The following is a 21,695-nucleotide window of genomic DNA, read 5'->3' as shown; positions in this document are numbered from 1 at the left end:
AAATCTGATCCCAAAGTCGGATGTAACTACGCTCGGCATGGCATTTAAGACCAACTTTATCTCTCGCTCGCTCGCTCTCTTCTGTCTTCTCTCTCATTGATTGATTGACTGACATACAGTACTTTTTCCTCTCTATATGTGATATACTCTTACTTACCCTTTTGCCCTCAGAACAGCCTCAATTTGTCGGGGCATTTACTCTACAAGGCGTGGAAAGCGTTCCACGGGGATGCTGGCCCATGTTGACCACAATGCTTCCAACAGTTTTTTTTGTTTCAAATTGGCTGGATGTCCTTTGGGTGGTGGACCATTCTAGATACACACGGGAAACTGTTGAGCATGAAAAACCCAGTAGCATTGCAGTTCTTTACACAAATCGATGTGCCTGGCACCTACTATCATACCCCTTTCAAAAGCGCTTAAATCTTTTTGTCTTGCCCATTCACCCTCTGAATGGCACATATACACAATCCATGTCTCAATTGTCTCAAGGCTTTAAAAGAAATCCTTTAACCCGTCTCCTCCCCTTCATCTACACTGATTCAGCAAGTGACATCAATAAGGGATCGTAGCATTAACCTAGTCAGTCTGTCATGCTCTTAATGTTTTGTACACTCGGTACTGTGCAATGAACTCTCTCCTTGTCCTATCTCTAGGAGCAGCTCCCAGACCTGTGGTCCCACTTCCAGGAGCTGAGCCTGGAGGCCCACATGTATGCGTCTCAGTGGTTCCTCACACTCTTCACCGCCAAGTTCCCCCTCTGCATGGTCTTCCACATCACCGACCTGCTACTGTGTGAGGTAAGAAGTTTGACAACGTTGACCCAACACTGAAGGTCATTTTAGCACTACTCCTAACGCCAACACTTACCCAATACTGGTCCTACTCCTAGTCCTGACTTCAACACTGGCTCTTACCTTAACCCTACTGTTAACCCCAACACTGGGCCTCACCCTAACCCTACTCCTAACCCAAGGTGCTGTTGGTAAGCACTGAATTTACCCTTATTCTCCCCCTTCCATCGACCACCCTGGGCTTTGAACAACTCTAAACAACTCTTAGCTATTCACCCGCCTTTTTGTACCTCCTTAAAGCCAATGGCTCCTCTAGAGCAACAATGACCATGAGACGTGAGGACACCATTCTAGCACGATAAACCCCATCAAAATATCCAGAGGCCCTTCAAGATAGTAGTATACTCTCTGCCTGCTTCTCTTCTCAGCCCTCCTGTAGGCCTGGTACCACAGTAGAGAAGGGACGCTGTGACCTTTCTCTCTTTCTCTGTGATTGTCTCACTTCTTCTCCTCCTCCTCCCTTTTTCATCAACCTCGCTCTCTCTCTCTGTGATTCTCTCTTTTTCCTGATCTCCTCCTCTCTCCTTTCTTCCTTCTCTCCCACCCTCTCTTGGCCCCCGGGCAGAACAATTAATAGTTTCCTTGGCGTTTCTCAGCCATTGAGCCGTGTGATGAGTATCTGCTTCTCTCTCCTCTCTCCTCTCTGCCTCCCTCTAATATTTCTCTCTCTCTCTCCATCTCCATATCTCTTGTCTCTTTATTTCTATATGTTTTTCTCTGAAGTGGTGTCCCTTATTGTTTTTGGCTTTACCCCTGCCTCGATCTGATTTCTTTGTCATTGTCACTTTTCACTCCTCTTTCTTTCTCTTTCTCTCTCTCTCTCTCTCGCTCTCGCTCTCGCTCTCTCTCGCTCTCTCTCGCTCTGTTTCTGTGCCTGTGTGTGGTGCTAGTTGTTTGTTTGTTTGTGTGTGTGTGCAAGTGCGCCTGACTGTGTGTTTCTCCTCTATGTTAAAACCTCTCACACTTGCTGACTCAGTTTGACTCCAGCTCAGTTTGGCACGCTGCATGTGAGACTGTATTCTCACACACACTCACTCACTCCACACACACACTCACTCAGTCCACAAACCACACTCCCTCCCTCTATCTCGCTCTCTCTGACTCCCTGACACCCCAGCGCCACCTAGAGCCTTTTGAGAAAGAAAGTGAGAGATGGAAGGGGAGGGGAAGAGAGGGAGAAAGAGGCCCTTTCCTCAGTTATTTATAGAGCAGGGGAGATATTTTTAGCCCAGTGTTGCCATGTGAACGGGGTGTCGGAGCGATGGAGACAGGTGTTCCCATGCGGAGCTGACTTCAGCATCCACTCGCTCTCATCCTCTCTCACCCTCTCTTTCTGTTTCGCTAGCTCTGCCTCACTCCTCTTTTTTGCCAGCTTTCTCCCTCTTTCTCACTCTGTCACACTCTTGCTTTCTCCTTCTGTCTTTCTCTATCTGTTAGTCTGTGACTCTTGTCCCTTACTCCTTCTTACAATTTCTCTCTCTCCCCCTCTCCCTCTGTCTCTCTGTCTCTGTGTGTGTCATTCATTAATTTGTCCATCTGCTTGTCACTCTGTGGCCATGATGCAGCCCCACCTGTCTGTGAGAGGGACTGTCTTGTTTCACTTCAAGAGTTTCCATGAACATAAGTGTAATGTTACCATAACATTTCCTCTTTATCGCCAGAGAGCAGTCTAGCGTGTAGACATACAGACTATATAATGTCACGGATTTAATGTTACGATGTCAGAGAGATGGGTTGATAGCAACACACATGCATTCCACTGTCACAAGTATCATTACGTCATTGTTTTTCAGTGTGTTTTTTCCCCCGCCGTAGCTCTTAACACGAAAGCTGCGCGGCAGTTTCATAAGTCTTTATTAGAAGGAGTCTTTGATGTTGAAGATCATTTGAACCTTTATTAAGTCTATGACGAGAACCTTAACATTTGCTGGTTTATTGGCATGACGTTTTAAAGGGTAAAGCCGTTGATATGAAGACAGTTGATGAGGTGACCCTTGATCCATGCCTTTTCTTACACCGGTGTGTGACAGATGTGTTTGGGTGACAGCCCGAGCTCTTTATCTCTCTCTCTCTGTGTGTGTAGAGAATATGTTCTGTGACAATCAACAATATAATAATCTTCTTCCCTTCCCCAGGGCCTGAACATCATCTTCAACGTGGCGCTGGCTCTTCTCAAGGTGTGATTGACTTCCTTTACTTTGGTTCATTTACTGGGGTTCCAGTCAATTCCTTCGATAAATTGTTTTTATTTTTAAATGACTGACAAATCCTGTAATGGTATTGTACGATGCACACACAACTCCGAGACCTAGACCTGGGCCTGTATTCACAAAGTCTCCGGAGTCTGTGTTTTGAGTAGGGGCTGGCATTTGCGACCAATGTTCCCAGTAATTTGCACTGAGCAAAGTTCCTGTTTCAATATTCAACACTGCCCCTTTAATTAAGACATACGCTTTTTACCTGACTGGATTTTTAAAGAAAGCTTGAAATGTAGCCTACACGTTTTGTGCTCTTGTATGAAGCAGTAACTCTCCATGTCTGACCTCTGACCTGTACCTGTCTAGAACTGGGCTAATAACTCGCTAACTAGCAAAGAATATCGACAAATGTGCACACGCGTTGCTCTGCGCTCTGATCTGATTGAAAGACCGCTCGTGGGCTACCACCGCCAATAGAATTCTACTCCATTGCGGTCTGGCTCTGCCTACAACAAAATTACAGACTCAATCTTGCAAAGGTACATGTGTTGTGTTGCATTGAAAAGGGGTTGATATAGTCTTGATTCGGTCACAGAAAAAACGTTGATCTATATGGTGCAAACTAATGGGGTAAACTCATTAGTGAGTTCAATCTCTGGCGTCTATGTGCAGCATAGCATTACTTCTGCGCGGCAGTCCTGTAGGAAGTGCGCGACCGTGAGCAGCTTAGAATGATCATTGTTTGCGACCCTTTGACTTGGCAGCGGGACACCAATTTTTTTATTGGTTGCTAGGTTCCCAGTGAAAAGAATGTAGCTGGTCACATTGGTTTTGTTTCACAATTGTTTGACAATTATAATTTTTTAATAATCAAGATGTATTCAAACAGCATTGGGTATGCAGACCAGGTATTCAAAATGTTTAGTCCGAAGTCTTGGTTGAATCTTTGGGATGCACAATTTAGTCATCAAGTGCTATTTGAATGAACAGTTCTCAAGGCTTTCCCCAAAAAACTTCGCAATTAAATGTTGACTGCAAAGTAGGCATACCTGGCAGAATGAAATCAAGATGATTTCTATCAATTGTGGGGCATTAGTTTTGCCATCACATGTAGCCTACATTGTACAGTACAAAAACACTGCTAGCCAAACAACGGTCTCTTGCTAGGTGCACAATTAAATTAAATTAAAGGTCAACAACACCCTCCATTTAAAAAAAAAAAAAAAAATGTTTATTGTTCCCAGACCTCAAAAGTGGACTCCTTGATTTGGTTTAAGCATTGCTGTGGCCTTAAGCATTTGATATGGCCCTACAACTGGCTGTTCAAAATCGCTAACAAAAATACCCTTTTTGAGATTGCGCAAAGGTTCTTCTCCCCTCCAAACAATCAATAATGATATTGGCAAATGAAAATGTAATTATTTGTATATGGAGGGAAGGTCATTATAGGCTACTTGCTCAGCCCGCAAATTAAAGATAACATTTAAATGATGCATGGATCATCCGCTTTCAAAGGCCATTATTATTTTCATTCGGGCAAGTAGCTTTCAATTGGCACTGGACCTGTGTGTGTGTGTGTGTGTAAGATGCTTAGTCATTATTAGCCTTGTTCTATATGGAATGTAGGTACGTTATGGGACACAGGTCGGGTCATAATCGATGCGGTCAAATGAAGTAATACACTGCTGCTACTGTTTATTATCTATCCTGTTGCCTAGTGACTCTATCCCTACCTATATGTACATGTTTACCTCAATTAACTTGTACCCCTGCACTTTTACACGATATTGGTACCCCCTGTATATATAGCCACGTTATCGTTACTCATTGTGTATTTATTCCTTGTTATTATTCCTCTATTTTTCTCTCTGCATTGTTGGGAAGGGCCTGTACGTAAGCATTTCAAAACTGAATCTACACCTGTTTACCATGCATGTGACAAATACAATTTTATTGGATGTAAGATCAGTTTTGCCTTTTAGATCTCAATGAATAAGATTATATGGACAGGGGAACCTTTTTGTTTATTTTAATTTTTTCCACCTTTATTTAACCAGGTAGGCCAGTTGAGAACAAGTTCTCATTTACAACTGCGACCTGGCCAAGATAAAGCAAAGCAGTGCGACAGAAACAACAACACCGAGTTACACATGGAATAAACAAGTGTACAGTCAATGACAATAACCAGTGAGCTATACCTGCTGGAGCGCGTGCTACGGGTGGGTGTTGTTATCGTGACCAGTGAGCTGAGATAAGGCGGAGCTTTACCTAGCATAGACTTATAGATGACCTGGAGCCAGTGGGTCTGGCGACGAATATGTAGCGAGGGCCAGCCGACTAAAGCATACAGGTCGCAGTGGTGGGTGGTGTAAGGGGCTTTGGTAACAAAATGGATTGCACTGTGATAGACTACATCCAATTTGTTGAGTAGAGTATTGGAAGCTATTTTGTAAATTACATCGAGGTTCGGTAGGATAGTCAGTTTTACGAGGGTATGTTTGGCGGCATGAGTGAAGGAGGCTTTGTTGCGAAATAGAAAGCCGATTCTAGATTAGATTTTGGATTGGAGATGTTTGATATTAGTCTGGAAGGAGAGTTTACAGTTTAGCCAGACACCTAGGAATTTGTAGTTGTCCACGTATTCTAGGTCAGAACAGTCCAGAGTAGTGATGCTAGTCGGGCGGGCGGGTGCAGGCAGCGAACGCTTGGAGCAGTTGGAGGCCACGGAAGGACAGTTGTATGGCATTGAAGCTCGTTTGGAGGTTAGTTAACACAGTGTCGAAAAAAGACCTGATCCTACCTCAGCACTCTGAGAAGATTTTTGTCCTCCAAGATTGACATGGTGCTAAGGTTCATATGGGGCAGCAGGTAGCCTAGTGGTTAGAGCGTTGGGCCAGCAAGGTTTCTAGATCGAATCCCTGAGCTGACAAGGTAAAAATCTGTCGTTCTGCCCCAGAACAAGCCAGTTAACCCACTGTTCCTAGGCCGTCATTGTAAATTTTACACTCCAGATACGGATCCACAAACACTCTCTTATTGCATGGAAGGAGTGACTGCTATGCCTTTTCACTGAAACACTTATCTGCAATGTTGAGTACAGAGTAAATGCTATGTCAGTCAGTATATGATGTAATTGGCTAGAATATGGAGGAATGTGGTGTGAGAAAGTGGAATAGTTTGCATATGTCTCCCTCTGCAGTCCATAGACTGAACTGCAGGGGGGAGATGACAACAGACAATGCATTCAAGAAAATATTCAGACCCCTGGACTTTTTCCACATTTTGTTGCCTTATTCTAAAATTGACAAAATAAAATATTTTCCTCATCAATCTACACACAATACCCCATAATGACAAAGCAAGAACAGGTTTTTAGAAATCCCTTGATTATCCTTGATGTTTCCACAACTTGATTTGAGGCCACCTGTGGTAAATTCAATTGATTGGACATGATTGGAAAACGCACACAGCTGTCTACATAAGGTCCCACATTTGACAGTGCATGTCAGAGCAAAAACCAAGTTTCTCAATACTTATGTAAATGTGATATTTCAGTTTTATTTTTAAATTGTAAAAATAAAAATAAACGGTTTTTGCTTTGTCTTTATGGGGTATTGTGTGTAGATTGAGAAAAACAAACAATTCCAATACATTTTAGAATAAGACCGTAACATAACGAAATGTGGAAAAAGTCAAGCGGTCTGAATATTTCTTGAATGCACTGTACATTATTCATATATTTCACAAACATGGTACTTTTATACACAGTATTACGTGACAGAAATGTTGTTTGATATACACATTGCACATTAAAAGGTACTCAGACATATATGATATACAGTTGAAGTCTGAAGTTTACATACACCTTAGCCAAATACATTTAAACTCAGTTTTTCACAATTCCTGACATTTAATCCTAGTAAAAATTCCCTGTCTTAGGTCAGTTAGGATCACTACTTTATTTTAAGAATGTGAAATGTCAGAATAATAGTGGAGAGTGATTTATTCTAGCTTTAATTCTTTCAGCACATTCCCAGTGGGTCAGACGTTTACATACACTCCGTTAGTATTTGATAGCATTGCCTTTAAGTTGTTTAACTTGGGTCAAACATTTCTGGTAGCCTTCCACAAGCTTCCCACAGTAATTTGGGTGAATTTTGGCCCATTCCTCCTGACAGAGCTGGTGTAACTGAGTCAGGTTTGTAGGCCTACTTGCTCGTACACACTTTTTCAGTTCTGACCCAAATTTTCTATAGGATTGAGGTCAGGGCTTTGTGATGGCCACTCCAATAGTGGGTGCTTAGTCCCCTCCTGTACTCCCTGTTCACCCATGACTGCGTGGCCAAGCACGACTCCAACACCATTACGTTTCCTGACGACACAACAGTGAGATGAGACTGTCGATAGTGAGGAGGTCAGAGACCTGGCAGTGTGGTGCCAGGACAACAATCTCCCTCAACGTGATCAACACAAAGGAGCTGATCGTGAACTACTGGAAAAGGGGACAGAGAATTTCAATATCCTTGATGTCCACATCACCAACAAACTGTTATGGTCCAAGCACACCAAGACAGTGGGCACGACAACACAATTAATCCCCCAGACTATTTATATTGCCCCCCCCCCCCCCCCCGATGAAACAACAAATCAGGATATTGAATGATGCGCTAAATCGGCTAAATACTATATCGTTAGCAGATCCATTTATGATGGTATCACTCTACTTGTTTTGATGCCCCCACGAGTGTTGGGATAGGAATGGCATTGCCGAGCTATCCGTATCATGCCGGCATCTTAAGGAGGTCACATTGATTTCAATTGGCAATATTTCACTGAGACTTAGGCCAAGTTGATGCTGCATAATGTTGTTCTAGAAACAAAGAGCATGTCGGGATGCATGGTGCTGCGTTTCTCCTCTGTTTCAACACCGTAGTGCAAGGGCATCGCAAAGAACGATCTCCCCTGTGTATCAGAGTACTGCAAATGCTGTGCTATTTCTGCCGAATGCAGGTTGCCTTTATGTTGACAACAAAAAACGACACTCAATTGGTTGGACATTGTTCTTTTGTTTTTTTAAGATGGACTATGTAAATGATTTTGGAACGTACAATGGTCTCAATATGAAAACCTTGCAATTAAACCTGCAAATAAAGCTAGAGTGGCTTGTTTTTTAATTTTGTATATTTTTAGCTTGTCATGATTGCACTGCGAATGTGACTTTCCCATGTGATTCCGTTGAATCACTCAGAGGGGAAATGGGTTTCAGTGAGGATAACAATCAGGTCCACAGAAACCTACTGTATCCTTCTCTTCACACTATATCACACCCCCGGGTGGAAAGGGAAATTAAGAGAGGGAGTGATGGAGAGGTGGATGTCTTTGCCATTAATGATGGCAATAAAAGAGAGCGAGGGAGAGAGTGATAAAGAGGAAAAGACATCAGAAGAGAGAGAGGGAGATGAAATAGAAAGTGCTTTGTGGGAAGAAACCATGTCTGACGTGAACTAGCAGCTACTGGGCGGGCTATGGTCATAGCTCCTTCTGTTTGAGCTGATACACTGTCTCTACACAGTCTCTCCTCTGGGATGATACCCCTATTACAGTCTGTTTGATTTTTACAAAGCCTCCGGCAACAACAGAGTAGTGCTTTCATGCCAATAACGTGTGTGTCTGTGTGTGTGAGAGATTGTATATGAAAAAGGGAGATACCATGAGGATAGCGATAAAAGTGTATATTTGAGGGCGTCGGTAGAGTAAAGGGGTTCCACTGCCTCTTTTCTATTGGTCAGGTATGACGGCATTCTCCCCAATGAGCCCCCCACACTCCCCCCCCCCCCCCCCCCTCTCTCTCTCTCTCTCTCTCTCCCTCTCTCTCTCGCTCTCTCTCTCTCTCTCTCTCTCTCTCTCTCTCTCTCTCTCTCTCTCGCCCTCCCCTGCCTGTCTGCCGTAGTCCATTTGGAGCGCACAGCAGCGGCAGTAGCATCTGTTAGCGGTTAGCCATTAACAGCAGTGCTGAAAAGGGGGAGGCCCCGTTACATTTGTTTTCAGGGATGTCTACCACGAACGCATCAACCCACAGACACCCTCTCTCACTCCCCTTCCCCCCCTGTCCTCCTTCCCTCTCTACTCCCCCTCGTCTTCTAGCACCTCTCCGCCTCAGTGTTTCGGTCACATGCTCCCTGTCTCTCTCCCTCCGTGTTTTGCGCGCATGCTTAGCCGTCCGCCCGCCCAGCCCCAGACCAGACTTCTGCATTGGAGCAGCACGAGCAGCAGGGTTAGCCATTAGCTGTTAGCATTGCAGGCCTTTTAGGTGGTGAGTGCTATAGGAGAGAAGAGGGAGGAGGGAGCACTAGCGTGGTTTGCTTCTCCACCTGCCTCGCCTATCCGTGACCCGACCTGTGGCTCCAGGGGTACCCTGCGCTCCTGTTAGGCTTTGGACACAGCAAATAGACCCTCCTGTTCTGCAAAGGACCTGGAAGGAAACCTTTACTTTAACCGGAAGGTATTCTACTCTAGCTGTGTTTTGTTAGGAAAGTCTACTCTGGAGTTCTTAGGTGAAAGGAGTCCCTTTTTTTGAAGCCTTGCTGTTTCTGCGAACAGAGGGCAAGGACTGTTTCAGTGTTCCTCTGTGGAAGTGAAGGATTTCCTGAAGAAGAGAGACCCACACAGGCTTGTGTGCCCAGTGTCCTGCTTAAGCTCACTGCCAGAGCCATCCTCTCTCCTCTGCCTCTCCCTGATCTAATGTGATCTCCAGCACCATATCTGTTTCCTCTCTGACTCTTGAGTCACTATGAGGACCGTTCAGCTGTGCACAAACGCGGCTCCCAAGACGTCACATTCGGGACGGAAGCAGCTTCTGCCTAAGGCTGTGTGACTGATAGAAACACATTTAAACATAAGATTTAGTCTCTTCCTCTGCTTCTGAAGTGTTTTACATCAGAAAGGACTGCTCGGGTGTAAAGGGACAACATCATTTGGAAGGGATTTTTAAAGATGGATTTTTTTTTTCTGAAGCAAACTCAATCCATCTACTTTGCCTGCTGTGGCCTGTATGAATTTATCGTTACCCCAGGACTGGCGATATAAAAGTACCCCGCTTTCTTTGATGTCTTTTCTCGTTTATGCGAAGTCCTGGGCATAGGGGCTTGGTTGTGAGAGAGGGATTCTCTTCTCTTTGAAGGAGGAGAGTGGAGGATGATAAGTGGAAGACTCAGCCCCTGTCGTCAGTTTAAACCGACTGTTTTGCTGCTAGGCAACGGCATGCCCATTTTTAGAATTTCTGGGGGAAAAAACAGTGTGAAACAGGATCGGTATCTATTCAGAACTGTGCCTGTGTAATATTTATTTGGCTCTATCACAGTGATAGCACCCCATATCTACGTTATGCTGGATGCTCTGGTCAGTTGTGAGGCAGGGACTATAGTGTTATCAGGCCTAGTGGCTGTGTCTGCTCTCTGACAGTGGTGCTTACTGAATGGACACGATGAACCCAACAAACTTACTGATTCTCAATGCTGCTCAAACCCGCTGGATCCTCTCTACCTTTTGAAAATAATTATGTTTATGGTCTATTTTTGCAGAGTTTTGTATTATTATTATTGGGGATGCCAGTCTATTGAGAGAAGCTCCCATCCAACACGTCGCTGTGACTCACTGCCTGGAACGATCAACCTGTTATTTTCCCCTAAAGATCACCGCTGTCATTTGTAAAGTTTGCATTGCTAAACAGCCAAAGAAAAAAATCTTTGCTGGACTCTGACCTCATGTTTTTGCCCGGGGTGACTGACCCTGATACGAACTTGTCCCCGGCTACATCTACGCTTTCGGACTGCACGCTGGAGTCGCCCTGCACCCTGGCCACCCTGGCCCCAGAGCGGGATCCTCCCTCCCCCTCTCGCTCTCCGCCCTCCTCTCCCTCCATTTCCCCCACCACCCCACCCTCACCCTCGGTGATGACGCCAGCGGTGCGGAAGGGCAGCTGGGGGGCAGAGGAAGGGGGTTCAGCAGAGGAGAAGGCTGGGGAGACGGACTCTGTCTGTAAGGTGATGGGGCTCCTGGGGATGGGCCACCGCCTCTTTGTTCCCCGACTACTGGCGGTGAGACTGGGACAGGGAGTGAGACAGGATAGGTGGGTGGTGGGTGGGTGGACAATCTTACCCTGCCGAGGGCTACTGCAGGCTTAAACCTTCTTCTCAGTGCAGTTATGTTTCAAAATGCTTTCGTAATGTATTTATATTGTTGAATAGCTTGGGCTGTGTGAGTCTAATTTTGGATCATCATTATGACAATGCATTGGAATGCCAACGTGTGGCGCTATTACAGTTATTGCCATCGTCAACCTGTTCTAACTCTCAGTTGGCATGTGACACTAACAGATATGTTGTATCGAAGTAGTATTATTGCAAAATACTACTATTACAGACAGAGTTTGACATTACAGTGTCATGCTTTCAGACCTTCTGGTGTCAAGGGAGCTAAAAATGCGACTTCCACGCTTTCTGTAACAGTCTTGCTAATATGAGCGCTCTGGTTGAGATTTACTAAGCACTTGTTCTGGGTGCAAAACAAAAAATGCTGCAACATCATACTATACCGTAATGTCTTATTCCTTCTTCAAGGCTCCCGAGTGGCGCAGCGGTCTAAGGCACTGCATTTCAGTGCTAGAGGCGTCACTACAGACCCTGGTTCGATTCCAGGTTGTATCACAAGCGGCCGTGATTGGGAGTCCCATAGGGCGGCGCACAATTGGCCCAGCGTCGACCGGGTTAGGGTTTGGCCGGGGTAGGCCGTCATTGTAAATAAAGAATTTGTTCTTGACTGACTTGCCTAGTTAACTAAAAAATAAAAGCCTTTGCTTTACCTTTTCAATACCCTCTATAATAGACGGGTGCAAAGTTTGGGCCAAACACCAAGCAGATTTAAAGTAATGGATACTATATATACCCTGTTCTATTGCCTGAGCTTCTCTTCTTGTCTTTTCCCCACAGACGTCTAAGGAAGACTTGCTCCAGGCTGATTTCGAGGGAGCACTGAAGTTCTTCAGGGTGCAGCTGCCGAAGCGCTACCGAGCTGCGGAGAACGCTCGCAGGCTCATGGAACAGGCCTGTAGCATCAAGGTAGGAACAATTTATTCGGTTTTCCGTTCCGTATGTGTCCGACTGGGCGAAATACGGTTTTTATTTCCATAGATGTGGAATTGTTCAGCCTAGTTGACTAGGCCAGTCTGACTACTCAGCCAGGTTTGCTATCAGAGCCGAACAGATGACGGTTCCTTGTGAACTTTTTTTCCTTTATTGGTCTCTCAATATCTTCTATATCACGGGGCACATCACATCTGTCTGTCTGTCTGTCTGTGTGTGGTTTTAAATGTAAACTGTACCTACATCCTCCCACACAGAGAATATAATGAGGTCTGTGGTATTTGGGGAATGTGCTGAGGTCAGGAGGAGGCCCCAGTGGCCCAAGGCTACCTGCCTGCACACAGAGATGACAGGCTCAAGACAACCACACACACAAAACACGCATGCATATTGACGCCACACACATACATACATTCACATTCCTTCACACTCTTCACATACACTGCTGCTACTCTGTTTATTATCTATGCATTGTCACTCTATCCCTACCAGTACCGGTGTACCACCTGTATATAGCCTCGTTATTGTTATTTTGTGTTACTATTTTTCCTTTAGTTTATTTGGCAAATGTTTCTTACTTTTTCAAGCTCTACATTGTTGCCTAAGGGCTCGTATGTAAGCATTTCACGGTAAGGTCTACACCCGTTGTATTCGGCGCATGTGACAAGTAAAATGTGATTTTGATTTACGCAGCAGCTCCCGTTAGTGTGTGTGCTCGCTTCGCAACTGTGTATAGGTGGCAAACCAGAAGGCAAGGGCATTTTATACTCTCACAAGGAAGGAAGAAGAGTGAAATGGAAGAGCCAATTCTCTCCATCTCCACCCATCCTGTATATATATCCTCTCTCCCACCCCCCTCTCTCCTGTGTATTTCTAACCACAGGATATCCTGAGTGTAGACACTCTGCATGCGCTATTATGCAATTATTTTGTTGCACAAGCTTATCTCTGAAAGATCCAGGAAGAAAGTGATCTGCCAAATGTTCTGCTTTCAACTCAAATGTTTGAGTCATATTACGTCACCTTCTCACATACTAGACATCATGTAAAACACACGTACCGCAGGAGGTTGCTGAGAGGAGGACGACTCAAAACGGTGTCTGGAATGGAGTGAATGGTATCAAACGCATGGAAACCACGTATTTTGATGAGTTCAATTACCATTCCATTTATTTCCGTTCCAGCCATTACTATGAGCCTGTTCTCCGACACCGTCATGCGAGTCCAGAGGATGGTTTGAGACAGGCAGGCTCTAGGACCATGAGAGAGAGTCTGGGAGAGAGCTAGAGCAAGAAGGCGGGCCTTAAAATGACAGACATGCACAAGGTGAGCTGGACAGGTGAGTCAGCAGGAGTAGGAGAAGGAAATGGAGGACAACTCCTTAACCTCTTTAGTTTTGATTCGGGCCAGACAGTCTGTCTCTGCTCTTTTTCGACCAGCATCAGTGTTTGATTCTGGATGAACTGTGCAACGAGAGACTTTACCTGGCTCGGCCTACTCCTGTGTTCTGTGACTCTGTCTTCCTCACACACACGCGCGCGCACACACACACACTGCAAGACTGAAGACACAACGTGAAGCCAGCCTACACTCTGAGCTTGCAAGGCTGTTTGTTTTGGTTTAGCTTCGGCCATTTGAACCAAAGAGGAAGATATCAAATTGACTAGCTGCTCAAAGACATTCTCGACTGATTGCGGTGGGCCGTCAAGTCTCTTGGGAGCTAAAACATGTAATAGGACCCTCTGATTGACTGGCTGTTAGGACTGATCTGGAATCTGCTTCGGAATACAGGGGACTTTCCAAGACTCTGGGGCATGAATGAATTGCCTGATCAAAACGCATCCAGCAAGAGATAATTAACTTACTGTGTGTGTGTGTGAGAGAGAGACGAGCCACAGCAGTAGCCCTCTCATCCTGGGATTTCAATTCCTCCCTTCATTTTCCTCTGAAGTGACATTGTGCCTGAGGTGTTTTGACAGAGAAGAGGCTCCAGAATTATCCACTCCATTTTTGCATTTGTCCTTCTTGAACATGTTTTTTTCCAAACCTATTTCATATTTTTGTGGAACGAAAAAAGATTCTGGGGAAGGTGTATGTGTGTCCTGTGCCCGCGTGTGCGTTCACTGCTCTCAGGAGACAAGCTCATGGAGTGAGTGTGAGAGAGAGAGATAATTTCATTACAGAATTTGGTGTCATTAGAAGCACAGTGTCTCCCGGCGACCACAACCGTCATACCCTGTTAACGGAACTGCACTTCATCAAGCTCTGCGTTGAATCAGCTGACACACCTCATTAATATGTCCAAAAAAAGGAAAGCTAGCTTGCCTGTTCACTTTACTTTGTCCTTTCATTTTTTTGTTGATGTCTAAAGCGGATCAACTTGACTGCTAAGCAGCTTAGGAGTCAAGTTGATCACCTGCTAGTTGGGGAGTGAAGAATTCTACAAGTACCAACCCCACAGGATTATGGGGTGGAATTTGAATTTCACAGCCCTAAACACTCCCAAGGACAACGTTGAGGAAACTTCAAGACAGTTCCAGGACAAAAAAGAAGACATAAAAAGGTCTTGAAAGGCCTAGCATTAGAAGTCCATTCAAAACCAACTCGGGATACCCACTGAAGGCGCTTGATTTGATTGATTAATCTAGTTGCGGTTATTACATTTCTTCTGCCTGCTTTCAAAATTCCTCTGGGTGAAAGTTTCAGGTTCAGCTGTTTCACCAGTGGAAGAAGTGACAAGAGAGAGGGGAAGAGAAGGAGCGGTTACTCAGAATGCTACTCCCTTGAGAGAAGGAAGGAGGAGAACGTGGACAGTGCCTTTCCACACCAGGGAGATCTCCTGAAAGTTAGCTAGGCAAAGCCCCAGGAGGATCTGAAGTGAACAGTTGGGTCCTGAGGACCTGGCTGCAGGCAATGTAGCCTCAACTTTGGAAGTTTTTTAAAAATTATAGCCACCAAATGAGCTATTTTTTTCTTATTTTTTTCTTCATAATTTTGTTTTATTTTTATTCAGGTTTTTTTGGAGGACACAAACTCTGTGTGATGTGTACAGACTGCAGTGGCACTTAACACGTTGAGTCATTGTGATCGGTCGGGACAGTTCCAACACTTTCTCAGACACATTCGCTAAAACATACAGTTGAAGTGTGTGTAGTTGAGTAGGAGTGCGACTAAACCAGACTATCTTACCAAGACCGAAGGGAGGTGAAAGTAATACCCTGAGCGCAACCTGAGAGGAGCGGATCGCAGGACAAACAAATGGAGGAAAGGAAGAAAGAAGAGAAATAGCAGCCTGGCGGTTCTGAGGAAGAGGGGGGTGAACGAAAGACACACTAGCATCCTCTTAACACGCTTGAGAACACCAAGCGAGAAAAACCGAGAGACTGACGTGTGCGTTGTTATGCAGGGATCCTCCCTTACTCTCTCCTACCTCACTCCATGCCGCCCTCCTTTAGGGGTGTGGCTTTTACCCTGAGGGACAGTGAAAGAGGCCAGTCACTCCTCAAGCTCTTTGACTGACCTGTTGCATCTACTGCTCTCCTCCACCCCTCCACTCCTCGCCTTCTTTCCCCCACCTGTGGAGCTGACTACTATCCTGTGTCAAGATGATGGAAGAGATCTCGATCACAGTGGCGTATGATGCCCACGTCATCAACCAGATCTATGAGGAGGATATCCTGGTTAGCCTGGTGGCCCACTCCAAGCCTCGCAAACCTGTGGTAGGTGTAAGTCTAGGTTAAGTCTGAGTCACTCCTCAGTCCTGGCTACTTCTGCCAGCCTCAACCGTCTTCACTTCTGACTGCACTTTGACTGCCTAAGAACCGCTGAAGGAAACACTGCTTGTTTGTGCAACAGCAAGAACACTTTGTGTCATTTTTCAGCTGGCTTGTAGGATACAGTGTAGATTGTAGTGTGTGTCAGTCAGTCAGTCAAAATCTGGTGCCGGACAAGTGACCTGGAAGATTTTATTTTATCGGACATTTGAGATATTTCCCGGTCATCCATATGCATTGGGTGCGTAATCCATTAGGGCGTCCGCCATCGCAATCAATAAACGAGGGACTATGGCCAAATGAGACACATTTACGTGTCCTTAGAAACAGCCTGTAACAAATGACAAAAACACCTTTCCTTGTGTATAGATGTGTAGCGTATGAAAAACTTTATAGCCTAATGTTTTGTTGGTTTTTAATTTCCTAAAACATAAATTGTGCACTGCATGGTTCAGCTGTCAGGGATTTGAGCACTAAATGCATCAGGACATTGCATGCATACAGTATAGGCCTATAGGCTTAGGAGTCCACTGTATGATATTAATATTTTAACAAGTGTATATAAAGTAAGAGAAGCTTAGTGCTAGCCCCAGGGAGAGCGTAATAGAAATATGTCTGTGGCATGCTACGACACCAACATACATTTCTTTGTATGATAGGCTACTGTGTCTGCTATAGAGATAGGCGTACAGGAGGCTAAATAGTTCATTTTCGATGCTAATATTTTTTTGTAGATTATAGGAGGAGCTCTGGTAGGCCTAAAACGTTCTTCCTCACCTCAAGTTCAAATGTCGGATTCAGTTGGAACGCCAGTGCGCACTGCCTTTATATCATAGGCCTGCAGAGTAATAGGCTTATAGCCACACCACACCAAACCTTCACAAACATTTCTGAACTTTTGGGTAATATCAAAAGTAAGTCGAGCCATTGGGGAAATGCAAACATGATATTATATATTGCGGCAGACACAACATTACAGTTGGAACTTAATTTGGCCAAAGAAAATGGCTCAACAGAATGAAACGAAACACTTGTGAACTGGTTTAAATATTCCCAAAAATGTTGATTAAGTTATATTGCAGCAATTACCAATCAAGGCTAGTTTCTACCGTATCTAACACATGACAGCGATAGGATGAGGACATTTATTTAACTTAAACTAAATACGGAGCACACAAAGATCAAACTTAATTTAGCCAATGAAAATGACTCAACAGAATTAATCACACCAGGTGTTTGCATATTTAAAGAACTGGTTTAGATTAATAAATAGGCTAACAATGATATACAATAATAAGAATAATGATAAAACAAATGTTTCTAAATGCGAAAACATTTGTAACGGAAAGTTCCAAAATTGCATCCTACCTGAATAGCGAGTTTAACAGTAGCCTGCATTTGGCCGCGCCAATGTTCTTCTCATCTTAATCCATTACAATAGTAAGAATTGTCCATACAAAGGACAACCCCTTTTTAGGCTTTTCACTATAGGCATACTTTCTAACTTTTGTTTTACTCCAATTAAAAAGGCCCCCATTTTCGCAATCAACAGTAGCCAAGGCTCCACTCGCTCTCTCTCTCTTGCCTTAGCAGCCGGCGCACGTACAACAGCGCACAAGGAGTGAGAGAATGGTACTGAAGCTCAAAATCTGGGTGTATGATAGGTAGCCTTGGACAATTTGACCAGCTACAATTTTATTTATCGGCTCTTAATTTATTTTATCGGCCAAAAGCCAGAAATTACCAGCTAACAGAAACCCTGGTAAGAGTTGATGCACTGAAATGCAGTTTGAATTTGCATTGTAATTGTAGATATACACTGAGTATACAAAACATTAAGAACACCTGCTCTTTCCATGACATAGACTCACCAGGTGAATCCAGGTGAAATCTATGATCCCTTATTGACAGGTTTAAAAAAGATTGCTAAGCCTTGAGACAAATGAGACATGGATTGTGTGTGTGCCATTCAGAGAGTGAATTGGCAAGACAAAATATTTAAGTGCCTTTGAATGGGTTATGGTACTAGGTGCCAGGCGCAGCTGGGTTTTTCACGCTCAACAGTATTCCGTGTGTATAAAGAATGGTACACCACCGAAAGGACATCCAGCCAACTTCCCACAACTGCTGGAAGCATTGGAGTCAACATGGGCCAGCATCCCAGTGAAACCTTCATGCTTGACGAATTGAGGCTGTTCTGAGGGCAAAGGGGGGTGCAACTCAATTTTAGGTGTTCCTAGTGTTTGGTATACTCAGTGTATTTCAGTGGTTCAGTGTGTACTGCTAGTAGTCTTTTCCCTCTCTCCAGTCAGCTAAATTTCAGGATGCTAACCAAATTACAATTGTCAGATTGCTTCAATTAAAGAGTTATTTTCAGACTCAAAGGAGACCTTATTCTTCACTCAACATGTCAAATCAAATTGTATTGGTCACGTACACATGGTTAGCAGATGTTAATGCTTGTGCTTCTAGTTCCGACAGTGCAGTAATCTGACAATTCCCCAACAACAAATGTAAAGGGGTGAATGAGAATATGTACATATAAATATATGGATGAGCGATGGCCGAGCGGCATAGGCAAGGTTCAATAGATGGTATGCAATACAGTATATACTTATGAGTAATGTAAGATATGTAAACATTATTTAAAGTGGCTAGTGATCCGTTTATTATTTAATTTTGCCTTTATTTAACTTGGCAAGTCAGTTCCTTGTTCAGGGGCAGAACAACAGACCTTGTCAGCTCGAGGATTCGATCTTGCAACCTTTCGGTTACTAGTCCAACGTTCTAACCACTAGGCAACCTGCCGCCCCCATTAAAGTGGCCAGTGATTGGGTCTTAATGTAGGTAGCAGCCTCTCTGAGTTAGTGATTGCTGTTTAACAGCCTGATGGCCTTCACCACCTGGGGGCGGCCCGCATTGTCTGTCGACCTGTTGGGGCGGTATGCAAACTGAAGTGGGTCTAGCGTGGCCGGTGAGGTGGAGGTGATATGATCCTTGAATAGTCTTTCAAAGCACTTGTTGATGACAGAAGTGAGTGCTACTCACTTAGTAGTCATTTAGTTCAGTTATCTTTGCCTTCTTGGGTACAGGAACAATGGTGGTCATCTTGAAGCATGTCGGGACAGCAGACTGGGATAGGGAGCGATTGAATATGTCCGTAAACACACCAGCCAGCTGGTCTGCGGATGGAACTTGTGATGCTGTCTAGGCCAGCAGCCTTACGAGGGTTAACACGTTTAAATGTTTTACTCACGTTGGCCACAGAGAAGGGGAGGGTTGCAGTCCTTGTTAGCAGGCCGCGACGGTGGCACTGTATTGTCCTCAAAGCGTGCAAAGAAGGTGTTTAGTTTGTCTGGAAGCGTGACGTCGGTGTCCGTGACGTGGCTGATTTTCTTTTTGTACTCCGTTATTTCCTGTAGACACTGCCACATACGTCTTGTGTCTGAGCCGTTGAATTGCGATAAACACATGTATGAACACGTGCATGTCTTTGTTCTTGTGTGTTTGTCTGGTCATCGAATTCAAACACAACCCAGTTTTCCTGACTTGGCTGTTTTTGAATCCTAGTAGTGACAGTCAGTGACAGTGCAGTGACAGTCATTTTGATATTAAAATGTTTTCAGCCAGGAAAGGCACCATTATGCAACAGCCTATTTTACACAGTGCACACAGTCTGTCAGGCTTATAGCAGAGAATACTGTGCTCGGCTCAGATTAAGAGCATGTGTTTCACATCGGTGATTTTTACAATTATCTGAATTGAATTTCAATGCGTTTGAAATGGTTGAAATTGGAATTTACCCCATCTCTGATGTGTCAATGAATGTGCATGCCGTGTCTTGGTGTACATATGAGGATTAGTGCGCCCTGAAACATCCACACACTGTGTATACTGTGAGGGTATAGTATTGGACAGGAAAATAACATTGGTCTGTAATCTCTAACTGTTGTGTGCCTACAGGTTCCAGCTCTGTCTTGGTAAGGAGTGGCTCTAGAACAATGCTTGTACGTAGTTTAGGCTATCTCTGGAGAGCTGAGCCTCTCATGAACTCTGGCCTATTTTGTCAGTGGGTCAAGGTTAGCTTACCCTTAGGCTGTGTCCCTATGGGCCCTTATCAAAAGTAGTGCACTACATAAGGAATATGGTGCCATTGACCCAGCCCTAGTTTATTTTGGTTCTCATTGCGCTACATAGCCCCAGCTGCCACCAATAGGGTCTGGTTCCAGCAGATGCTTTCTCACACCACAGAAGCTGTGAGACATACATGATGAGACAGGGTGTCAAATGGTGCAAGAGAGGATGGTGCGTTACCACCACCAACCGCATGGGTGGTGAAATTGCATTTAGAATTTAAGTTATTAGCTAGCTACTAGTTAGTAGCACAGACAAAGAGGGTTAGTTATCAGTGTCTTTGCTAGTAGTACTAGCCACTAGCTGCTACCGACAGTACCTTCAGAAAGTATTCACACCCCTTGACTTTTTCCACATTTTGTTGTGTTACTTACAGAATTTTAAATGGATTCAATCGAGATTTTGTGTCACTGATCTACACACACTACCCCATAATGTCAACGTGGAATTAGGTTTTTAGGAATGTTTAGAAATCAACAAATGAAAAGCTGAAATGTCTTGAGTCAACAACTATTTTGTATTGGCAAGCCTAAATCATTGAAAATGTGCTTAACAAGTCACATAAGTTGCATGTACTCACTCTGTGTGCAATTAATAGTATTTAACATGATTTTTAGATGACTTCATTGTCAATGTACCCCCACACATACAATTATTTGTAATGTCTAGCTGTGAATTTCAAGCACAGACTCAACCACAAAGACAGGTTATCCAATGCCTTGCAATGAAGGGCACCTATAAAAAATACGGACGTTGAATATCCCTTTTGAGAATGGTGCTGTTATTAAATACACTTTGGATGGTGTACAAATATGCCCAGTTACTACAAAGATACAGGAACCCTTCCTAACCGCTCAGGGATTTCACCATGAGGCCAATGGTGACTTTAAAACAGTTTAATTTATGTGATCGGCGATAACTGAGGATGGATCAACAACATTGTACTCCACAATACTAACATAAATGACAGAGTGAAAAGAAGGAAGTCTGTACGTAATACAAATATTCCAAAGCATGCATCCTGTTTGCAATAAGGCACTAAAGTAATACTGCAAAACATTGGCAAATAAATGAACTTTTTGTCCTCAATACAAGGCATTATATTTGGGGCAAACACAACACATCACTGAGTACCACTCTTTGTGTTTTCAAGCATTATGGTGGCTGCATCATGTTATGTGTATGCTTGTCATCAGCAAGGAGCAGGCAGTGTTGTATTATAAATTAAACCGGATAAAGCTAAGCACAGGCAAAATCCCAGAGGAAAACTTTGTTCAGTCTGCTTTCCAACAGAGTCTGGGAGACAAATTCACCTTTCAGCAGGACAGAAAACACAAGGCCAAATATGTGATGGAGTTGCTTACCAAGACTACATTGAATGTTTCCCAAGTGGCCTAGTCTTGAAAATAGATGTCAAGACTTGAAAATGGCTGTCTAGCAATGATCAACAACCAATATTGTACAATCCAGGTGTGCAAAGCTCTTAGAGACTTACCCAGAAAGGCTCACAGCTGTAATCACTGCCAAAGTTGATTGATAACATGTATTGAATATTTATCTAATTAAGATACTTTTTTTTTTCTATACATTTAAAAT

At 44.0% G+C, this 21,695-nt stretch overlaps 1 protein-coding gene across 4 annotated transcripts in view; it reads left to right on the top strand.

Annotated features, from left to right (window-relative positions):
• The window catches only part of LOC109902324 (rab GTPase-activating protein 1-like), a 162,881-nt gene that overhangs the window by 129,662 nt on the left and 11,524 nt on the right, over positions 1-21,695 (top strand). For 2 of the 4 annotated variants that reach the window (XM_031786311.1, XM_031786313.1), the window contains exons 17-19: positions 657-800; positions 2,990-3,031; positions 12,040-12,168. In XM_031786311.1, coding sequence (XP_031642171.1) covers positions 657-800; positions 2,990-3,031; positions 12,040-12,168 — 315 coding nt within the window. Of the gene's footprint in view, positions 1-656; positions 801-2,989; positions 3,032-9,000; positions 11,149-12,039; positions 12,169-13,415; positions 15,912-21,695 lie in introns of those variants that run through there. The other 2 variants (XM_020498595.2, XM_031786314.1) reach the window with 2 other exon arrangements.

This window comes from Oncorhynchus kisutch, linkage group LG13, assembly GCF_002021735.2.
Source record: "Oncorhynchus kisutch isolate 150728-3 linkage group LG13, Okis_V2, whole genome shotgun sequence".
Classification (NCBI taxonomy): Eukaryota; Metazoa; Chordata; class Actinopteri; order Salmoniformes; family Salmonidae; genus Oncorhynchus; species Oncorhynchus kisutch.
The sequence above is the reverse complement of the archived record's forward strand: the minus strand, read 5'-3'. Positions and strand labels throughout refer to the sequence as shown.